Raw genomic sequence first — 20,776 nt, 5'->3', positions numbered from 1 at the left:
TGCTGCATGTGACAAGTGGCTTCATATTAAAACCCTTCCTTTCTCTGCTAAATGGAAGACAGATAAAACAAAAATGGAAAAGCATTTTGGTGTCAAAACCATTAACATTCTTCCAAAATGTGTAACTGCTCTTAACTCTCTTCAATCAATTCTGCCGACATAAAAAGATGCTCATGTACATACATGGGGAATAAGAGAGTAGGGAGGGGAAGGTAGGAGAGAAACTGGAATGAGGAATGGGAAATTAAAGTAATGTCTGCACCACGATAGGCATCTTCATTGAGCAGGAACCTGGGTGTTTACAAAAGGACACGTGCAATTAGAAAGGCAAGCAGATGAGAGGATAAAAAAACAAAACAGGGTTGAGAAACAGCAGCAGCAGCAGCAGCAGCCAGTTTTACTTCTGGTTTGGTGGGGAAAAAAAAGGCAAAAGAAAACCAACAAAACAATCAACCAAACAAACAAACCAATAACTGAATAAGGTTTGTAACTATCTTTTTTTAATTTCACAAGTTTTCACAAGGACAAAGTTATAGAGGGAAACCCACAGCAGTTGCTAGGTCATGCAGAACCATTAATTTTCATACCTTGGCCCATTCTATTCATCCTTGTTGCACTTTAGAAAAAGAAGTAAGCTATGTAAGTTTTACAATGCTTTTAAACTGTCATATTTCTGGTTGAGCACTTTAACTGGCACATCCTTGTAGCAATAAATATTCTGAGGGCAAAACATGATAACTTTCTTTGCAAAAAGGAGCGCGTGAATTTTTCTTCATGATGAAGAGCGACTATAATAGTCTCATTTGTAGGGGAGCAACCATAATTTGCAATGCATTTCACTGATTGGACTTACAGCTGCGTTTGAATGCACACTCACACATATAGACTGTATTCCAATCATTATGCTCAGCACTGCACAGTGGTATTCTCTGTAGCCCACTTACATGGTTCCAGGTTTTGTCAGTAAAAGTGCTTGGCTTTATTGTCAATTCACACAGCAAGCAAATCTTCAAAATTATCATGCTTGGGGAAGGGGAAGGTAGAAGACAAAACTAACCATAAAAGCACCTTGATTGGGTTGGCAGTTACAATGCTAATCATTCCAGATCTAAACATTTTTCTGTCTGCATGCTTTCTTGCTGGATAGCCAGGGAACAGGGTATATGTTTCTGCCCTCCCTACTCTTGGAAACCCTCCATAAACCTAGAGCTAGCTGTATATTTCAAAATATACATTGGCTTCTGAAGTTTAAACCAAGAAAAAAAAAAGTAAAAGCAAGCCTGAACTATCATTCCTATGGCTGTCTAGGGCAGGGTCCTTTCCACTACTTTATTTAGTTCCCTGCCACAACTTTTTTTTGGCTACATGTGTCATTGGTGACAATTTGCAAGAACTAAATTCTGGCAAGTGCATGGAACTCGACGCCTCAGCACTGTGAATATTTTCAACCCAGCCCTCTTGTTCTCCTCATTAACAGTCTGGGGCACAGCACCTTTTCTCCCCAAATGGGAGAGATCTAAAGGCACTCAGTTGTCTCCCCTGCATTCCTGCATACTGGCATGCACCTGTTGAAAAAAACAGGTAGAACATGCAGCAAGATTTCTGGAGGTTCTTCACATATTAGGACTCTTGTTGGAAGATTTATATGAACACTAACTTGGAAAAGTTAAACTACCATCTGGGGAAAGGAACAAAGTCCCTTGAGATCTGATGTGTAAGCATAGAAAAATGCTTGCTCTTTTCTGAACATTATTTATTCTGTACATAAGGTGACTAATTCACCTTTTAAAGACGTAAAAATCCCAAGAAGGCAGTTTTTAATGACTTACATCCAATATTTATGATACATATGGCTTTTTATCCCAAATGTCAAAAGTGAAAGAATATATAGCGATTCATGTGGCAATATAAATAGACAGAATAATAATTTAATATGCAATTAGAGTCTTTCTAAACTTAAACCACTGGAGTTGTAAAACTTCATGCCCCGACAATTTCAGTGTTAAAGGGAAAATACACCGTCTCCAAAAGACTAGTATTTTAGAGAAAGTTCTTAAACAAGCAGAAAAGTCCCTGATATTGCTTTGGTATAAAGCAGATGTCTAGCAATAATCTATACAAGGAGTGTAAGCCCTATATAATATAAGCTTTGAGAGTGAAAAAATCAGCAGGGATTTTTTTTTTTTTTACATGATTTTAGTTGTTTTTTTTATTTTCAATAGGAGAGTTTTATAAGCTTCAAATAAATGTATGAGCTCCTGTAAATATGAGTATTAAAAAAAACCTACTGCAACATACATCAACACTTCTGCACTAAATGACTTTCTTTGTGTAACTCTGACATCAAGAGCAAGTGTTTGTGTTAAATATACTCTATTTTCGGCTATGTAGAGTAACTGCAGTGAGTTATTTATGTTTTCAGTGTGCCTATGGGTTTGGAATTCTTTTTTTATTCTCCCCTAGCATCATAAATAACTTTTGGTCCGTCTGCTTTGTTGCTGTTGTGCTTAAGGGTTTTATGGTGGTGAAATAAAAATGACAATCACATGCACACTGTCATACATATGCAAAATATGTGTACAAAAAAGGGAGAACTCCATGGGAAAACAGGGAACATTACTGCTGGAAACATTAACCAGGGAGAATGGGTGGTGAATGCAAGTTTCACACACAGTGGGAGGAGATACACATATCAAAGTCTATCCTCCTGCACATACTTCTGTTTGTCCCGGGAATCTCTGCTCTTGGTGCGGTTCGGTCGGTTGGCTGTTGATGGGATGGAGTGAACTGATGAGCTCTTCTTGCTGGAAGAGTAGGAGGAATGGGAGGAATGAGAAAGGCTGGCTCGGGACTGGCCAGCGTTGTGGTCAAATTGCATCAAACAGAAGATCAAGTCCGTCGGCACAAGCTCGAATTCGTATGGTGGGTTTGTGATAACGTAACTGGAAAGAGAGGAAGACAGAAAAAAAGAAAGAGAAAACAGGTTTAGATTTGCACTTAAAATTTTCTTCTAGAGTTGTGAGCTCAGGAACATTTCGCCCAATTTTTGCATTTCTGTTTGTACCTAATTTTAGCTCACTCAATTCCTGCTATGGTTTAGGACCTTTAGAAGTCAGCTGTCACTTTTTTTATGTTTTCTGTCAGACAGACAAAATGCCTGAGAATGATGTTCTTCAGGTGAATCACATAATGATTTTTCAGAGAAACCACCATACAAATCATGCTCCTTTCTCTGGCTGCACCATAATGCAATGACTCTAGCAAATACACTTATATATTGACAAAAAGCAGTAATATAGCCACCACAAACAGTATTTAAAAGAATGGCTGAAAAGCAGAGAGAGGAGGATTTCACATGCAGCTTATTTAAATACACATCACATTTAAATACATATTTACATAGTTATTAAATATTTAAATACAGTCAATAGAGCAAGGGATATAATTATTGGTTTGGACTGTGACTGTAGCTAAAACAAGTTAAGGAAAATACATCAATAACTGTATAGGGAGGTTAATTTTGTTCATTCACTCCACATGTACATTCATGGCCTCAAAAAGCATTTAAAAAGAGAAATCTGCACATCCAAGAATCCAACATTGCTTAGTATAAATCCCAGGCCTGAAATAAAAACTTGCTCAAATTCAAGAATCCCCACCTTCACCTAATGGCCTTTCAGGGTATGAAGGACTCAGAGAGCAGCTGCTAAATTTTTTCATGCATGTGAAAAACAGACTTGAGCGAGGCAATCGGCATTTTCTGTCCAAGCAAGAAATGAGTAAAAACTGAACATGAAGCTCATGACTTCGTTTCAAATTAATTCAATGCTCATAAGAAATCTGCTTAGCTGCTTCAGGGACAGAAGTTCCTTATTAAGCCAACAAATAATCCAAAGTATGGTAACTATAGTGTAAATCTAAACTGCAACTCAATTTCTCTACCTAATTTATTCAAATTCTTACAGAGGAAGCCACTTTGGTGGGCTGCAGTGCTGTTTATTGCCATGTTCACCCAATAATGATGCTTTCTGTAGATCATGAAACAGTAACAGATGGTAGATTTGTGATACTTCTGCTATGGGTCTGTGTGTGTATTTCTAGGAAGCAGTTAATTAAGACACATTTCAAGCAAGCTGCTAAATGGCCTTCAGTTTGCAAAGATGGAAATGTGTCTGCTCTATTTAAAGCACTGAGGTCAGGCTTGGTGCTACTGAAGTAAGATGTAGTCTACCAAGAGAAGGGTTTCCATTTACTGGAAGAAATTATGCTTAGACACATATGGTACCGATGGGAGGCCCACAGGAGTATTATTTAAGCATTCAGAAAAAAGACTAGCTACTGTAATTTAAATTATTATCCCACAACTTAGAGTTGATTGATACAAGGGAAATGAAGTCCTTTTCTTGCAGGCAAACAGTGGATCACCACAGAGCAAACAAGCTAAAGATATACTCTGAAAATTTAATTAAAAATTTTTGAATAAAATCAGTTGACAACTTACGCTGTGATATCCAGCTTATGATTTAAAGTCAGATAGAATCATGGTGAAATCCTCAAAGAGGATTGTGGAAAACGGAGCAATCTGTTTTTTATATTGATTACAGGCACTGGGCTTTCCCTCACTGAGAAGACTGAAGAGCAGTGAAGCAGAGATGTTCTAAAGACCAGACTCACCGTTTAGTGCATTGGCTGGGAGTGCTTAGATGTGCATCCCTTAATCGATAAATTCCAAAGCAAAGCATATTGTATGTTTTCAGTGCTTTACAAAACAGATCTCCATAACAACCTCCGTCCTAGAGGAAAGAGAGGAGATTAAAAAAAAAAAAAAGAGAACTGCAGATTTTTTCCCTTTCTTTGCTCTGTTAACACAATGTCAGGGAACAGGTCATGCAGTATGAACTTATAAAAAAGGGACAATGTACAGACAGTCTGTTGTTTGTCTCAAATGAGAGTCTTTTACCCAAGGAAATGAATAATCTCAATGTTTTATTTCAAATAAGTAACTATGTAAAGTGATGATGGGTTTTTTGGAAAGCCTTGGTCCATAAAATAATGGCAAATTAGAAAGAGTGAGTGATTTGCTTTAAACTGGAAATCTAAATTTTTGTACCAGACAATGCATATTCTACAAATTACATTAACTGTGGTATTAAAGTTGTTAGTATCTTTGACCCTTTCTTGGCAGCAGTCATACTGTCATCCAGACAAAAAAACATTCATGAGGAGTACAACAGAAATTAGGGTTCAATGGGTTTAAAAGGAAAATAAAATATCTGCTGCTGTAATATAATGACTAAACGTATGATTAGCGAAAAATAAGTTTGGATTTGCTCATTTGTATATCCAAAATAGTGATTCTTAAATAATCATGAGTGTTAATGCATTCTGCCTTCACAGATGTAATGCAATTGAGGCTCTGGTGAAACAGCATTCAAAAGACTGGTGTTGCTTATTTTATTTGTGGAAATGTTAAGCTGCATGCCAAAGAGTTTGGATGTGTTGCTAGTCTCAGCTACAACTAGACTGCTACATCAACTGAAAGGCTGTAGGCTTCTATCCGTTCATTTCTGCCCTAATCCTTAAACTGGGATTCCCTGTCATTTCTGTGAAGGTCATTCCATTCTTTTTGGACAGAGCTGGTGAACACAGGGTTAATTTAAGAAACACCGTCAAAATCCTACATCATCATCATCATCATCAAACAAGAATGGGTGCTTTGGGATTACCTCAAGGTTTCAAAATGTGGTCCAGAAAACATTTCTAGATATTTTATTTTTATATAATGCACTATTTTAGGAAGATCATTTATTTATTTGGTTTGGGATTTTAATTTTTTTTTTTTTGCTTGTTTTTTGACTTCACCCTTAGAACAGTGCAGTCAAATTATCAGAAAATTAGGATTCCATAAGAATTTTAGTTCATCCAAAACCAGCAGCAACCAAACCTTACAAACCTTTGTTTTCAAGCTAATAAGCAGATTTCAAGAACTGGAAGCTCTGTGAAAACACTGAATAAGCTTATCAACACCCAAACAAGGTATATCAATACATATGGAATAAATTTTAAATTCATTATTGCTATAATAGTTATATCATCCATATCAAATGGTTATATCATCCTTATCAGCTCATCCATCTCTTTAGCTGACAATGAAGAAGAGCCACAGGATTTTCTGTATGAAACATGCAGGCAAGGATCCTGGGCAGCTTCTTAAAAAGGTAAAGAGCAAACCTAGCACTCTGTGCTATAAATTTTTAAACAATCCAAAAGCTCTATTAAATTCAATAATAGAAATTATACGCTTATTGAGGTGGATTTTTCACTCAGTCTGAGAGAAAGCTAATAGAGCACAGACCAGCCTTGGTCCTGCATTTCCCTCATGATCTTACCCCTAGGTCTGCAAATGGCCCATCATACAAAGCCAACTGAGCAACTCGACACCTGTCCCTGTTTGCAAGTGTCTGGGGCGTGCTGTAACCTCCTCTCAATGCATTTTCCTCAGCAATCAGTGCTTCCAGCTCTGGTGTGGCTCCTCCTGTTACCAATGTCCGTATCAGTGTGAGGATATTGTCATTGAAGTATGTCTGCAGAGATAAAAGAAAGCTCTTTAAGCAAACACCATTAAAGTCACAACTGAAGACATCCAAATTACAACTTTTCCGGGTTTCTGCTGTTTAAAGTTCTTGGCTGTCTCTTCAAATAATTTTATATAGAAAGTGAAAAGACAGCAGCCTCCAATTACTCTATTTTCTTCTATCCCATTAGGCTCCTATACTAGATCCTTCCTTTTAAACACCAATTCAGGCTGATTTTTATTAAAGTACAAAAATTTGAATGATTTATGTTTCCTATAATTGGTGTTAGTAGTGATGCAATGACTGCTTTCCTTCTCATCGCCCTCATGTCTAATAATGGGCTTTAGGACATGTAATTGTAAAATTCAGACCACATTTAAGGCTTACACAGGCTAGATTGCCTTTTTACTCTTGTCACCAATTCGTTGGGGAGCTGCCTTTGTGCTGCAAATGTCATTACTTATTACTGTGGCTGGACTCTAGCAGTCTAACCGATGTATTGTACTAAACATCTTATTACGAGACTTGACAGTGTTCAGACATAAGCATGTATCAATTAAACATCTTGAGTTCATTCCAGATAAATGTATGATGAGTTTGGGATCCTGGTGGTCCTTTTAAAAAACTCTAGGGTATAGGGTAAGTGTGGTTTATTAGGGAAGATTTACTCCACACTGACATTTTGCCAGCATCTGTAGCATTGCTGGTCTGTCAGGCAAACAATGGGTATTTAAAATATTAATTTAAATCCAGATGAATGACTTTCAAGTTCACTTAAAAGTATACTGGTATAGTTCAGACATACTCAGTTAAACATCTGCAATGCATTGTACTGGGCAAAAAAAGATGTTGAACAAAAAAAAGGGAAAGACTGTCACTTATAATGTCACCAATGTCTGAGTTTTCAGAAGCTTTGAAAGTGCAAGGAACATAAAAGGAAAAAATGAGCTCACTGTAGAGTACACAGGATTGACATGACTGGATTTCTGGATTTTGTTGAATTTAGGACTTAGAACAAATGTCTGTAATCCAACCGAGTAAAAATGAATAGTGAATTCCCCAACAGTGTTTGTTGTCTAAAGATAAGACTTTTAAAATAAGACTTTTCAATGAAATTCATTGCTCTGGCTAGATAATGTAACAGTATTTAATACATGGGTAAACTGAGGTAGAGGTTGAAATATTTTATCCTGAGATCAAAAAGCAGAACTGGCTTCCTATCCATGTTGCTTTGATATTCTTTCTTTGTATAATGAAACTTCAGTTTCATTGTTTGCTGGAGATGACAGATAAAACAGGAGAAAATGAGTTCTACGCAGCAATGTTTTTCAATTTACATTGAAGTTTCCTAACTTCAAGCTTCTCTGCTTATTTACATAGGCATAGATGCCATTCACCTGTTGACTAAATTAAAATGAGAGGAACATATTCTTACTGTTATACATGCCCTAAAGCAAATACTTGCACCTCACCAACTCCAATAATTTAAGATAACCTGGGTAAGGCACTGCATATTTTAGCTACAAAGCATATTGTAAGGAGTAGTCTGACATAAGCAGAGGTTCATGAAGATTCAGCTAGTCTAAAACAACAGCTAATCTCAACTCAGCTCTTACACATGAGGATGCAGTGGGTAACAATTCAAGTGTAATACTCAAACCTCTCTTAACTTAGAGAAAAATCAATGTGACCCCTTGCAGGAATGTAAGTCTGGAGCGATTACATGATGTTTAATAGGAATTGCCACGGTGAGAGAGAGAAGACATTCAGGCATGATTGTTTATTTTGCAATTACTTCTTCCTTGATGTCCCTGAGATGAAATCAGAGTCACCTCTTTGGCAACTCTTTCCACTGTGCTATACCTCTAAGGCAAAGCTAAGACCCTTATTAGCAAAGGAAGCAGCATTTATTCTGGAACAATGGCTTAATTTGGGTTTCACACCATGACTGATGTGGATGGCACCATTCAATCAGATGGATAAGTGCAGCCAAAAGATATTTCTTGGGTTTAGTGTTTTTGTTTTTTGTTTTTTGGTTTTTTTTGCAATCACTGGGAGAAAAGATTCCAAGTTTCAGGACAAACTGTGGCAGCATTGCATCTGCTCAGAAAATATCCAACCATAAGCAAGAAAAGATGGGTGAATAGGAAGCTGTAACTTCTCACCTTCTGCTAAACAGGATTGCTTCCTTCTGTACTAAAGTATTTAGCACCCCTCAAGAAAAAGCTGTCTGCCCATGCTTTTGATTGTCACAAAAATCAGACTCCTCATTACATCTTGCCAGTTTGGAACTAGGGGAACACTGATAAGCTGAACTAGCTGATATCCATTTCCTTTGGAATAATAATACACTGAAATTAATTTGAGAGTGATCTTCTACTTGCTCTGTGGGAGGGTACATGGCCTGAATATGCCAGTACTTATAAGAAACTGATCTACAGAATGTCTTTGGAAAGGTGCTGTTGTACTTAAAGTAACAAGGCACTTTCCAGTGATGGAAAAAAAATCCCTTTTGTTGAGTGTAAAATCAAAACTGAAGAAATACTTGTTCGCTACTGTCGTTAACCAAACCCCACACTGGACAGATGTGATACCACTTTAATCAGCATCAGGAATGAGAGTATGAAATAGGTGTATTCTAAGCACAGAAAAAAAGAAATGCATCATACACACTGAAAATGGTAAATAGCAGGGAAATTGTGACACAGATATCTGAGCTAGCAGTGCCACCTAGCCCTTGCTTCGGAATTGTAGTGCAGCTCTTTCAAATGTTTCAAGGATGCTTTCCCATTTCTTCAATCATTTTTTAAAGTATAATTACCAGAGTGCTTATGTTTTGCAGTTAATGCTGTCATGTCTTTTAAACTAATTGGTCTTCTACAGAAAATTTAACTGAAAATTAGCACATCTTTTAATAATATTGCTTTAACTTTAATAGCACTTTGCCTTTCATTTATAATTACACTAAAATTGTCATTTTTCAAGTTATAGCTGCCTTTTTGGTGTTTGCTAGTGTGTTTTTAAATGAATTCTTTTAAGAAGACTCCTCCTCCTCATGTGGTTTTTAACCTCACTTTCAAACAAATATTTTAAGTTGCTTTTCTTATTGAGTTGGAGGAATAATATATATGCAAACCTGAGGAATGACTGAGCTAACATCAGTAATTCATACCAATAAAAAAGGGTCTTTGAGACAGAATAAACAGCAGACAATAAATATCAGCATTTCACCATTTGAAAATCAATTAATTCTTATACTATTGTCCAAATTTTAAAGAAGTTTGGGACACTTTTAAGTTACAAGATGCTGCTTACTTATTCTCTGAGCAGAATTGCATGAAAAATCATCTTGTGTTCACATCAAAGGTTAGAACAGTTTGTTTTCTGTATAAATGAGACTGTGAGGATCCCTTAGGGAGAATTCTGGAGTACGAGACATAATGAAAAGTTATTTTTAACTGTTTTAATGATTTTCTTCCATTCTGTACTTCTGTTTATATGAAGAAAAAGTAGGATTTGGTAATACAGAAAACAATCAAGACCTGAAGTTCTGGCACAAGAAAATGAATTACAGGGTAGTGAATGTTAAGTGGTATCATCTGGAGATCCTTGTCTCCAGCACAACCTTGGGTCTGTTGCAGTGGTAGTGTGAGAGGGCCACCAGCCTGCCAGAACTGCTGCAGTTCTCGTGTCTTCTGTGCCAAGAGGAGGAAGCTCTGCCTCTCTGGCCAACTGCTCAAACCTTGGAAAGTTTGTGTGTTGAAAAGGTTTGAAGGTTCTGTGTGTTGAAAACGGGTTTCCTTGCATGTACAGGATTTTATAGAATAACTATCTCAACAAGACCCAGAAAGAAGTACTTCTGCTCAAATACTTGCTCCTTTGACTATCCTATATCATATAACTTCTATATAGCTGAAGACACCATTTTTGAAAACCAGTTACATAATCTAAAAGGTGCTTCTAATCCCACACTTTTTAGTTACATTTCACTTGGTGATGAAGGCATGCTCTGCTGTCCAGAAGTGCTTTTGCCTTGAGACTGACAGACAACATGTATTATATCCCTGGGTATTATATGCTACCACAAAATAAATATTAATATATCATTTAAGTACCTGATGGCAGCAGATGTCTCTTCAAAGACATAGTAATGATTATTTGGAGCATTTAAACAATAGCCACTGCCACAGTTAAAACAGGAAGCAAGCCCAGAGCCTTCCCACAGAGCACAGTAAAGCTCTTGAACCAAACTTGGTGACCCTGCTACCAACTCAACAAAATCACAACACAGGTTTTGAGCTGGGTATTGTCCTCTGAGCAATGGTGTTTGAGCTACTGCCCTGTGAATCCTGGGCTGGTGGAACATACTGCCTTTGCTGCAAAGCCAAACTGTGTGTACATGACATGGCACTTTAAAAAGTAAAGTACATTAAGCCTTTTACCTTTGAAATATGGAAATAAAAGAAAATTTCAAACTTAAAATGTCCAGTACTGTCATCTTATAGGAAATAATGCTAAACTAGCAGAACTTAAAGATCTCCAGCACTCGGACTTGAATTAGAAAGTTACCACATTTTCTGATCTGTGATTCATGAGCTGGGTTTAATGCACTACTTCAATATTATAAAACTATAAAAAATAAAATCATAATTTAATACTGACTAATACTGTAGAATTATTATTATTATTGTCCAATAACAGAATACTTAGGCAAATTAATTCAGATATATTTTGTAGATTTTTTCCTTATGCATACATCTATGTGCATGTTTCAAATGACCCACAGGTCAGAAATAGTACTGTTTGCATGGCTGTTATTTGACTTTCTAATCTTTCTTACATTTGTTTTACTACAAAACCCCACTACTGTGGGAAGAGATTAATTCTTAAAGGAGCAGCTCATGAACATTTGCATTGTACACTATAACAGGAATTTTCATTACACAGATATAAACAGGGATCATAAACTGGAATTTTCCTATCAAAAATAAGCAGTAAAACCCACTGAATCACTAACTAGATAGAATAATGAACTATATACTTGTCTCCAAGTAAGACAGAAAAATAATTCTGTAAGTATATAATGTGCACTCAGCAAAAGACAGCAGAGTGCACATTATATACTTACAGAATTCCTGTGCAATTAATAGGATGAAAGCTTGACTACAGTTCTCACAGTTTAGCTAGGATTTGGGGTTCAGTTTCCCCTACTGTAAAGTATGAAGTTAGACACATTAAATAGAAGCTGTTTGCTAAAATCAAGTGTACTTTAGGAAAAAAAGAAAGGCAAGAAATAGTATAGCGACAACAGATTAGTTTGTGTGAGAAACAGTCTTTTCCTTGGAGAAGAGGTAAAAGGATAACACACCTTCCCCACGAGAATATGGATAGTAAAGGGAGAACATCTCACACATTTTACACTTTCTGAGTGGTCAGGAAGAATTGTACTTCTCCAACTCCTTGCTGGGCCTTTGAGGAATAAAGAGAAAATAACACTGCCACTGATGAGAAAACTGGTGAAAGAAAAGACAGGATAGTGAACAATTCTAACTGACTGAATCCTTGCCTTTCTTCTTGATTAGTATTTTTTTCTTTAAAGTAGAGAATTTTCTACTCTTGTTAACACATTTCTCTGGCTTCAGGCTGCACTGTCCCTGACACGTAATATGACCACTTAGATGTGAAAATGTTTAGTAAAAGGAGTTTTACAGAACTGCAAGAACAGAGGGGCATGTTGCCCAAAACTAAGAATTGGTAAAAGCTAACAATAACTAAATACATTACGATTTCTGAACAGGCATGCTGTACCTATTTTTATTGCATCACCATTATTTACTTGAGACACCTTTGCACAAGGAAGCAATGATGTCCACACAGTATTGCACTCTTTCTGTGGCAAGCAGAAGGATGAACCCCACTTTTACTTGATTCTGAAGTGCCCTACTGAACAATACATTCAGAGACATTGACTTGGATAATAATGGGAGAAGATAAACAGCTCTAAGTAACATTTGGAACCTTCTTGTTAAACTATTCCGATTTATAATGTGAATATGCTAAAAATTTTTTTAGATAGAGATTTTAATTAGAGAAAGTACAGAGTTTAGGAGTCCATGCTTAGGTTTTCTGAACTTGTTACATCTACAAAATATTGTAAATAGCTTTCAAGAAAAGCAATGTCTGAGGTTATTGAAAACTCCTAGGGCATTAGAATAAAATTTTATCTGTGTAGACTCATTTATCTGTGGATGGAACATATGGAAAATATAGCAGGGAAAACTACAAATACAGATACATAAATACGAAATACAAATAAAATAATAAATCATAAAGATCACTACAAATTTTTCTTAAAAGCAAAAAAGTTTAATTCTGAATTCAGGTGAAGGTCAGACTTGGCTCCTTTAGAGAAACCCATCTGCTTATATATAGTATTACTTGGGGTGTACAACAGATCTTTCCCAGCACTATGGAGCTTTATTCCATGGTGAGCTCAGAAAGCCCATGCTCAGATTTTAAAAAGACTACATCCTTGAAATATCTAGCATAGTTTAAGGTCTCTCTGAATGAAGTGCAACTCACACAGAGCAAGACTGGTCTGGAAACATAGCCAATATGAGGAGGATAAAAAGGAGCATGACTGAGGGCTTTGCTTCAGAACTGTGCTATGGCTGCAAACAAAAGCCCCAATGTAGACATAACCAGAGGCCACCATCTGTAGTTTCTGGCATGCACTGAAGTTTTGATTAATAAGAAAATCCAAATGAAAAAAGAGAGGATAACCTCTCTTCACACAAATAGAGTTCATGAGATGTGTACAATGGCTTTCATGGAGTTCTATCAGTGTCCCCCAGCACTCATACTCAGAGCATTGCTCATAGCTACAGGAAATTAAAAGCTCAAAACACAGTTGATGCTGTCTGACAAGAATGGTGAGCACAGGGACTGACACACTGAATTTGAGTCTGGATTTTAGGCAGAAGGGACAATATTTTTTTGAAAGCATGATTCTTAAAACCTGACATGAGACAGTTTCCTTATAAAATTGTGGACTCATGGAAGTCCTGGATATCTCAGTTATATGTCCAACTAAGAAAATAACCTAGCTTAGGTTCCAAAATTCTCTTGGCACCTAAGAAAAAAGCCTATTCTCCTGCCTACCTTAGGAAATGATTCTACACCTTCCCTCTCTCTCACAGCAAGTCTGCTAGAAGGGAATGAAAAGATTTGTTTGCTTACTGCGCTCATGAGAGAGTCCAGCACGCTGACAGCAAATGCGGTTCCACAGGCAAAAGGCTGCGTGAGATACAGTTCTGTGTCGGGATCATCATCGTCGTCTTGGTCCAAGAACTGAACATTTGAATCATTTACTGAAAATAACAATCATTATATTAGGAGTAGAAAGGAAAGGTGTTTCTGGGTCACCAGCACGTGACCTTACACATCACACAGCCAAAGAAAAAGAAACGGCATATGTCTGGAAACACAGACTTGTGTCTTTGACGTCACTGAAAATGAAATCAAGATGGATGTGAAAATGTGCATTTAAAAATCTGTAGCTCCTTATCTTGCTCGTAAGAGGTGACACTCTTGTTCTTGACAGGTTCCTATCCCTTTCCTGTAAAGCAGCTTCGTGGCACCAGTTGCCTGTGCTCAAAATGAGATTTATGATAAACTTGTATATTGAGACAATCTTGTATATTGGCGGGGTACAGTGGCTGAGGCTGTATGCATGTACAGTTAATGTGAAACGCTACCACAAGATACAAAGTTAGAACCTCGTTGTAAAATAGAGGCTGTCAATAAAATCCTGATATAGCCCACAGGCATCTCTTAGATGTGCTGCTGTGATTCTTACTGGAGTGGTGTTAATGCACTTAGGGCTCAAAAGAGGATAAACTGTCCCTTTAACATGCATCTATCTGAATGAACGAGCAGTTATTCTCTTGCAGCACTGCCTTTTGTTCAGATATTTGTCTCCATAACTTCACTTTCTCAGCCACGAATTCTACATTAGCCAGTGTGAAAAAGAATCTAAAGCAGGCTGTTTTAGAGAAAAGCCCAAATAAAGTAGTATTCGTCATTTTGACTTTCTCTGGCATTTCATTGTCACAGTTAAGCCCTCTGCCTCCAACTCATTCCAACTAAAAATACTTGTTTCCTTGAGATCAGTGTATCAAGTGGATCATATTTCATGAAATATTTCATTTCCATATTAGTCTCCCTCAGGCATGAAAGCACAGACTGCTTAGCTATGCCATTGAAATACCCTTCAACTTACTAAATGACAAATTAATTTCAGTTCCCATGCAAGAAAGGGAAATGAAAAACTTTTTGAGCATTTGAAACTGCACACACTGATGATATCCCTATTCCCCATGTGAACACATCTCTTGAGCCAACCAGCAAACTTTGAAAATAACATGAGAACTGCTGTTAACTTGATCAGATTTCAGCTCTGGACTTCTAAAGCCAGAAATGATTCTGCCTACTATTCTGATCTTCCTTCTCATACAGTTTCAGTCCTTCCCATATAGTTTTCTTGTACACCACTCCTTTATCAAACTCTCTATACTACTGTGCTTGCTATGCTTAACTTACAAAACATGAATTACTGCACATAAAGCCTCATGACAGCTGTCTAAACGAGATGAGGAGAGAATTTAAAATTCTTGCCTTTGCACTCCCTGATGTAATTGCTAAAACATAACACCTTAGTACTGTAATAAGAGAAATGTTCTGCCCTGGGAATCAGAAGACTTTCATCCAAGAAAACACCAGTATCCAAAATACTTCTTTTTTTAGTATACAATACCTATCAATTTAATCTCCAGATTCTTAAGCAATGCAGTATTTGAAAGCCTGCTGTATCAAAATGTACTTTTTGAACAGCTAGTAGCTCAGTTGAATTTGCTAGTTGAGAGTAGGCACCATTGACAGTAGCCCTCCTTTTCCACTTCCATCTGGCACACTAACACCTGACTTGGACACCGTGCTAGCCATGTGTGGGGTCAGTTCCTGAGCTACTAAAAACCTATCATGAGCTCTGCAGGTGTGTGCTTATCCTCAGTGTCTTTATCCTCCTGATGCCAGTTAGCACACTGGGATTTGTGGGCCAGGAGAGCTGGGTGCAAACGGGAGGTGCTGTGCCACAGGGAAAAGCTCCTCAAACGCTGCTCCAAAGGCTGGTGAGAGCACTCTGTGTTGAGAGGGAACCACGCAGGAGCTTGGCTGCTGCTCTACAGCTTCAAAACCTGAGCTTCTGAGAAAAAGCCTTACTCTACAAAATAAACAAAAAAATAGCTTGAGGGAAAGTATGACGCTTGGGGTTTTCTCTGGTATCTTTTACTTCTTCTTGGACTTCCTGTGAAAAGCTGCTAAGGCATGTCCACCAAATTGACAACGGGCTGAACTAACAAAAAGAAAGAGAAAGAAGAGAGAAAAGGGGAGAGAAATTGGTGTAGGAGAGTGAGGGCCAGGGAGGTGGGGACTTAGGCCAAAAAGAATGAATTGGTGAGGAGGTGCTATGAAAACAGCCGGCAGGTCAGACGAGTGTGATCAAAGGTTTACTGATGCTGCGTGAAAAAAAAAAAAAAAATCATTAAGAAGACCAGAACAAGACAGTCAATTTCAACCAGAACCACAAATAAAACACATTCAAAGCAGTGCCATGAGGGTAGCCCCTCTGATACAGCCAGATAAATAAAGGAAAAGCTGATGACAGTAAGAACAACAGAAAATAACACAGTGATGTGAAGGAAAAAGGCACTTCTTACCCAGTTCAGTTATCATTAGAATGTGGGTTCCACTGTTTTTTTCCTGACTGATTGAAACCAAAGGCAGAAGTTTGCCAGGCTTAGCTAGTAAGTAAAGTATTTAGGGGGAAAAGAAAGTACAGAAAGAGAATAAAGTAAGGGAAAAAGACAGGTAAGGCTCTAAAAAATAAAACTGAAAAAGAAAACAGGACAAAGGACCACAAATCAAGTTTGTATTTGCCATGAAAAAAACAGAACAGCTTCTGCACTTCACATCACACCGCTTGACAACATAAATACCCACAGCTAGAGTGGAAATCAGAGCCTAGTTACCCACCATCATCATATTCTCAGGAGTGAAATATCTCATACTATTACACAGAGTTTGGTTACACATGATTAAACAGTTTTGGACCATGAAGAAATAAACAAATGGCCTCTTACAATTGATTAAATGCACAGGAAATATCTGCTTATACTTACTCTGGCCTTTTTCCTTTTCTAACCTTAGCCCAAAGACCCCTGCTTGTTTGTTACACTATGCAAAAAGCGTCTTGTCTGATAGAATATTTATTTAAGAAAATGGAGAAAACCCAAAGGAGGGAAATATATTTCAGTTATTCAAATAAAGTGAATCAACTGTTACTAAACTTTCTTTAGAGAGAGTAATTTAAAACACTTATCAAAAGAGAAAATGTAACAGTGTAAGATCCAGTATGGGTAATTTTTCTGTATCTACAAAACAAGGAAAGTGGGAAAAAGACATGGGAATGTATATGGAAGGATAAATTTTAGCTTTTCTTACCTAGCTCTGTTATTATAGGGATGTTGGCTCCTGTTGTAATGGAGGGTTGACGTAAAAGGCCATGGACTGGACTATTGTCTGGAGATGTTCTATCCATCCCAGGAGGTGTAAAGCCTAAAAAGAAGGAAAAAAAAAAAAGAAGAGAGAAAAATAGAAAAACCTTACAGAGGACAAACTACACAAAAAACCCAAAACCAAAAACAAACCAAACCAAACAAAACACCTTTACTTAAACAGCAATTAGGATTTTGAAGAGTACTGCTTGTAAATGGTAATACAACCATGAGGAACAAACTGCTTCCATTAGCCAGTTTTAGGTTTGAACAGAAATCCAGATTTAAAATTATCTAACTGTTTTCCAAGAGCACTTCCACCCACACTTGGCAGGGTTTTTGTAATTTTCATGTGTACCATTTATAATATGTATTTCTATGAGGTTTACAATTGCAGGAATACTGGGATGGAAGGGTCCAGTCTACAAGACAAAAAGATAGGATGAAAGGAAAGAGACACAGGTTTTCAAATGGTATGTGAGAAGATTGCTTGAAAAGAACTGGAAAGAGTGACAATTTGAAGGAAACAAAAGTGGGAGAAGAAACATGTTGGAAGGCAGTCACAGAAAAAAAAAAAAATCTGGAGACCAGCGACCAGCAACATTCACCTTTAAAAAAGACTGTTTTCAGCCAGATTGTCTACCATTTGAAATGGAGCTCTTGACATTGAGTGGTTTTATCTTTTTTTTTTTTTTTCCTTCAAACAAAAAATACCCCAGCGAAACTTTTTGGAGTTTGATTGTAAGTACTTAAAAATGGGTAGTTACACAAAAGCCTATGCAATAGCAGGACTGGAAATTCACCACTGACACTAATGCATTCCATCCCCCTTTTCCAGTAAAGCTACAGAAAACATGGGAATGCTCATTTAATGTCATTGCAGAAGTGATGGTAAAGCTAGAAAGTGACTTTATGGTTTCATAGAGCAGTAGACCAATATCAAGGCAGCATTTTTAGACAAATATTTGTCTGCTAGGAATAAAATTTAGCCAAGTTTATTTTAAACAACACTTAAAAAAAGGACACATTCCATTTATTTCTTTGCCATATTATTCCCAAGTTCTTTGACTTCACACATGACATCCAGGTGACAGACCTTTGGTCCTTTGTCACTAGTGCTGAATTCTCCACACACTTATTCTCAACTAATTAATTCCTGGTTTAAATTCACTATCTTGCAGTGTGGAAATTGTTTCACTCTGTTAAATTCATTGATACATTCACCTGGTACTGAATTCAGAGGAAGATCACATGATACCTTACCTTCAATTTGGGGACCTAGTTAGAAACCAGGAAATCTCTAAACTAAATTGTGGTTGTTAACATATCATGCTGGTTTTATACTGTCTTAAAGACTTGTATACAGTTCTCTTCCAGTGATAATTACATCACTCTTAAACTGCCCCTAAACTACAAGGACCACTAGATCTGGGCTTCTTGATGTAATGGGATTTAATTTTCTCCTTCCAGTCATCTATCTCTATGTTTTTCTGCAAATCATTGAAAATATACGGGTAATAAAACTAAAATCACTGGGAAGAGACTTTCCTAGCTCTGCAGAAGGTACTGGTATGGATTTCATTCTGACTATCACAAGGAAACTAGGTGGAACATGGTGATTGTACAGACAGGATAGCTTAAGAAGAGAGTGAAAAGTCTGTGAAGAAATTCCTCAGGAGAAAAGGATATGATATCTTCAATGGGCTTGCAAGACAAAAACATTGTCATAGAGAAACCTAAGTCACTAGAGCAATTCTATATAGTAATACCAGTGGATAGAAAATCTTTATAAAGCAGATTTCTTAGAGGCAATCAGAAATGTTAACATCAGCCATGTAGCACCCCCTGTGGCGCTGAACTCAGCTTGGTGACAGTGAGCTGTGGTCCCAGCCAGTTTCAGTTTGCAGATGGTTCCTTGTGTCTGGCACTATGACTGAGAGCTGTTTTGGCCCTTTGGATGTTTATCTCTTCACGGCAGAGCCTGAGATTCCTCAGGCTCACCAGCTGGGTCTGACAGAGGTCTTTCAGTCACCCCCTTGTAAGTTACAGGTAACACTGACACTCTCACAACAGCAGAAAAATTATAAGTGGGACTCCAAGGGGAGGAAATGCTATCTGAGACAGGTGGGTATTAGTATGCCACCTCCTTCTGCAGCAGGATCCAGTGTCTTGTATTCTATTATGGAATGCATTCTTTAAGGAGATGCAAGATAAAGCCTTTGTCTCATTAGAAAAAGCTCAGGTAGCTGCAGGTTTCTAGAGCAATTAAGATGGCAGGCCCAGTTGTGTCCCCTGGTAAATTACAAGTCAAAATGGCAACATGATGACTTTTCATGCTCACTTATCTAAAAGTAAACAAAACTAATACTGTTCCCCTGCACTCCAGGGATTGTGCTGCTCAGAGTACCCCTGGAGGCTCTGCTTCTCCTTTTTTTCCTGAAGCCCTTTTCCCACGTCTCAGGGCACACTTCCTAACACACCTTCTAGTGAATCAGACCCTTCAGGTGGTACAAGCACAGCAGTATTTCCCTGCCAGTTAAAAGCAAATTGAAGCAAGCTAGTGTAACTCAGATAATGTGCAAGTTCTTCTTGCCCCCCCCTCACTGCAACGTGCACGGACACAGAGACACGCACACTCTCCATCCAAGGCCATTTGTAGCCACCTCCCTAACCCTTAGAATATTTGTCTTCCTGGGATGGTGTCAGAAGATTGAAGTAAATGTGGCATTTTTGTTAGACACAGACTGTCAGAAGCTCTGTAATTGCACACTGCACACATAGTGCATTCAGTCTGAAATGCAGGAAGCATGTTAAAGGGATTGTGTTTTCTCCTTGAATGAAAAATAGACTCATGCCTTAATATTTTTCATCCTACTGTCTTGAAAGACGTGAGAAGTTTCTGATAATTTAATTTCCTTGCTCACACTTAAATCAGACACTTCTAGAAATTTAAGAAATATAAAAATTGTGCAGTGTTTTCAGGAAAAGGAAATATTTGGGGATTTTGTGTGCTTATGTTTGGAGTCACAAGCCATCAAACACCTTCAAGACACATTCCTGCTCCCAAGTCACAAACTAATTTCCATACACAGGCTATTTTTTTCCTCCAGAAGAGAAAACAAAACAAAAAAAAAAAGTGCAGGAAACTAACCTGCTTTATCAGAACTTTCATTTAAAGGCATGAAAAACTACAAGTGACAGCTGTGCAGATTCAGTGAATGTGACATTTTTGAATTTCTTCAACTTGACAAGTAAACACCTTAAATCGGTAATGCTATATGCATAATACATGACCTGTATTTTGACATCCATCATCAAATGCTGACTTGAGAAAATACAGGTTTGTACGTCAAGGAATAGCACCCATAAAGCAGGGAGAAATTCAGGTCACAGGGTATTAGGAAAACTCTATTTCATTACAGAAGCTGAAACAAGCTAAGGCATCAGATTTAAGATCCATTTTCAGCTGTGAAAAGATTCAATTCCTCTGCACAGAGCATTCATTTAGAAATGACATGCTTTCCTCACAGCCTCTTTTCATTTTCCTTTTCATATTCCATTTTCTCCTTCAGTCCCCAAACCTTGTTC

The 20,776-nt window shown here is 37.5% G+C and overlaps 1 protein-coding gene across 7 annotated transcripts in view; it reads right to left on the bottom strand.

The window, feature by feature from the left end:
* KCNMA1 (potassium calcium-activated channel subfamily M alpha 1) overlaps positions 1 to 20,776 on the bottom strand; it is a 407,920-nt gene that overhangs the window by 5,820 nt on the left and 381,324 nt on the right. For 3 of the 7 annotated variants that reach the window (XM_050976320.1, XM_050976318.1, XM_009087492.4), the window contains 5 exons: positions 17,136 to 17,249; positions 13,815 to 13,945; positions 6,390 to 6,584; positions 4,675 to 4,793; positions 479 to 2,942 (listed from right to left, as the gene is read on the bottom strand). In XM_050976320.1, the coding sequence (XP_050832277.1) occupies positions 2,693 to 2,942; positions 4,675 to 4,793; positions 6,390 to 6,584; positions 13,815 to 13,945; positions 17,136 to 17,249 (809 nt within the window). In that variant the 3' untranslated portion in view covers positions 479 to 2,692. Of the gene's footprint in view, positions 1 to 478; positions 2,943 to 4,674; positions 4,794 to 6,389; positions 6,585 to 13,814; positions 13,946 to 17,135; positions 17,250 to 20,776 lie in introns of those variants that run through there. The other 4 variants (XM_050976322.1, XM_009087486.4, XM_050976319.1 and 1 more) reach the window with 2 other exon arrangements.

This window comes from Serinus canaria, chromosome 6 (genome assembly GCF_022539315.1).
Source record: "Serinus canaria isolate serCan28SL12 chromosome 6, serCan2020, whole genome shotgun sequence".
Taxonomy (NCBI): domain Eukaryota; kingdom Metazoa; phylum Chordata; class Aves; order Passeriformes; family Fringillidae; genus Serinus; species Serinus canaria.
This window is presented reverse-complemented; position numbering and strand designations above follow the sequence as displayed.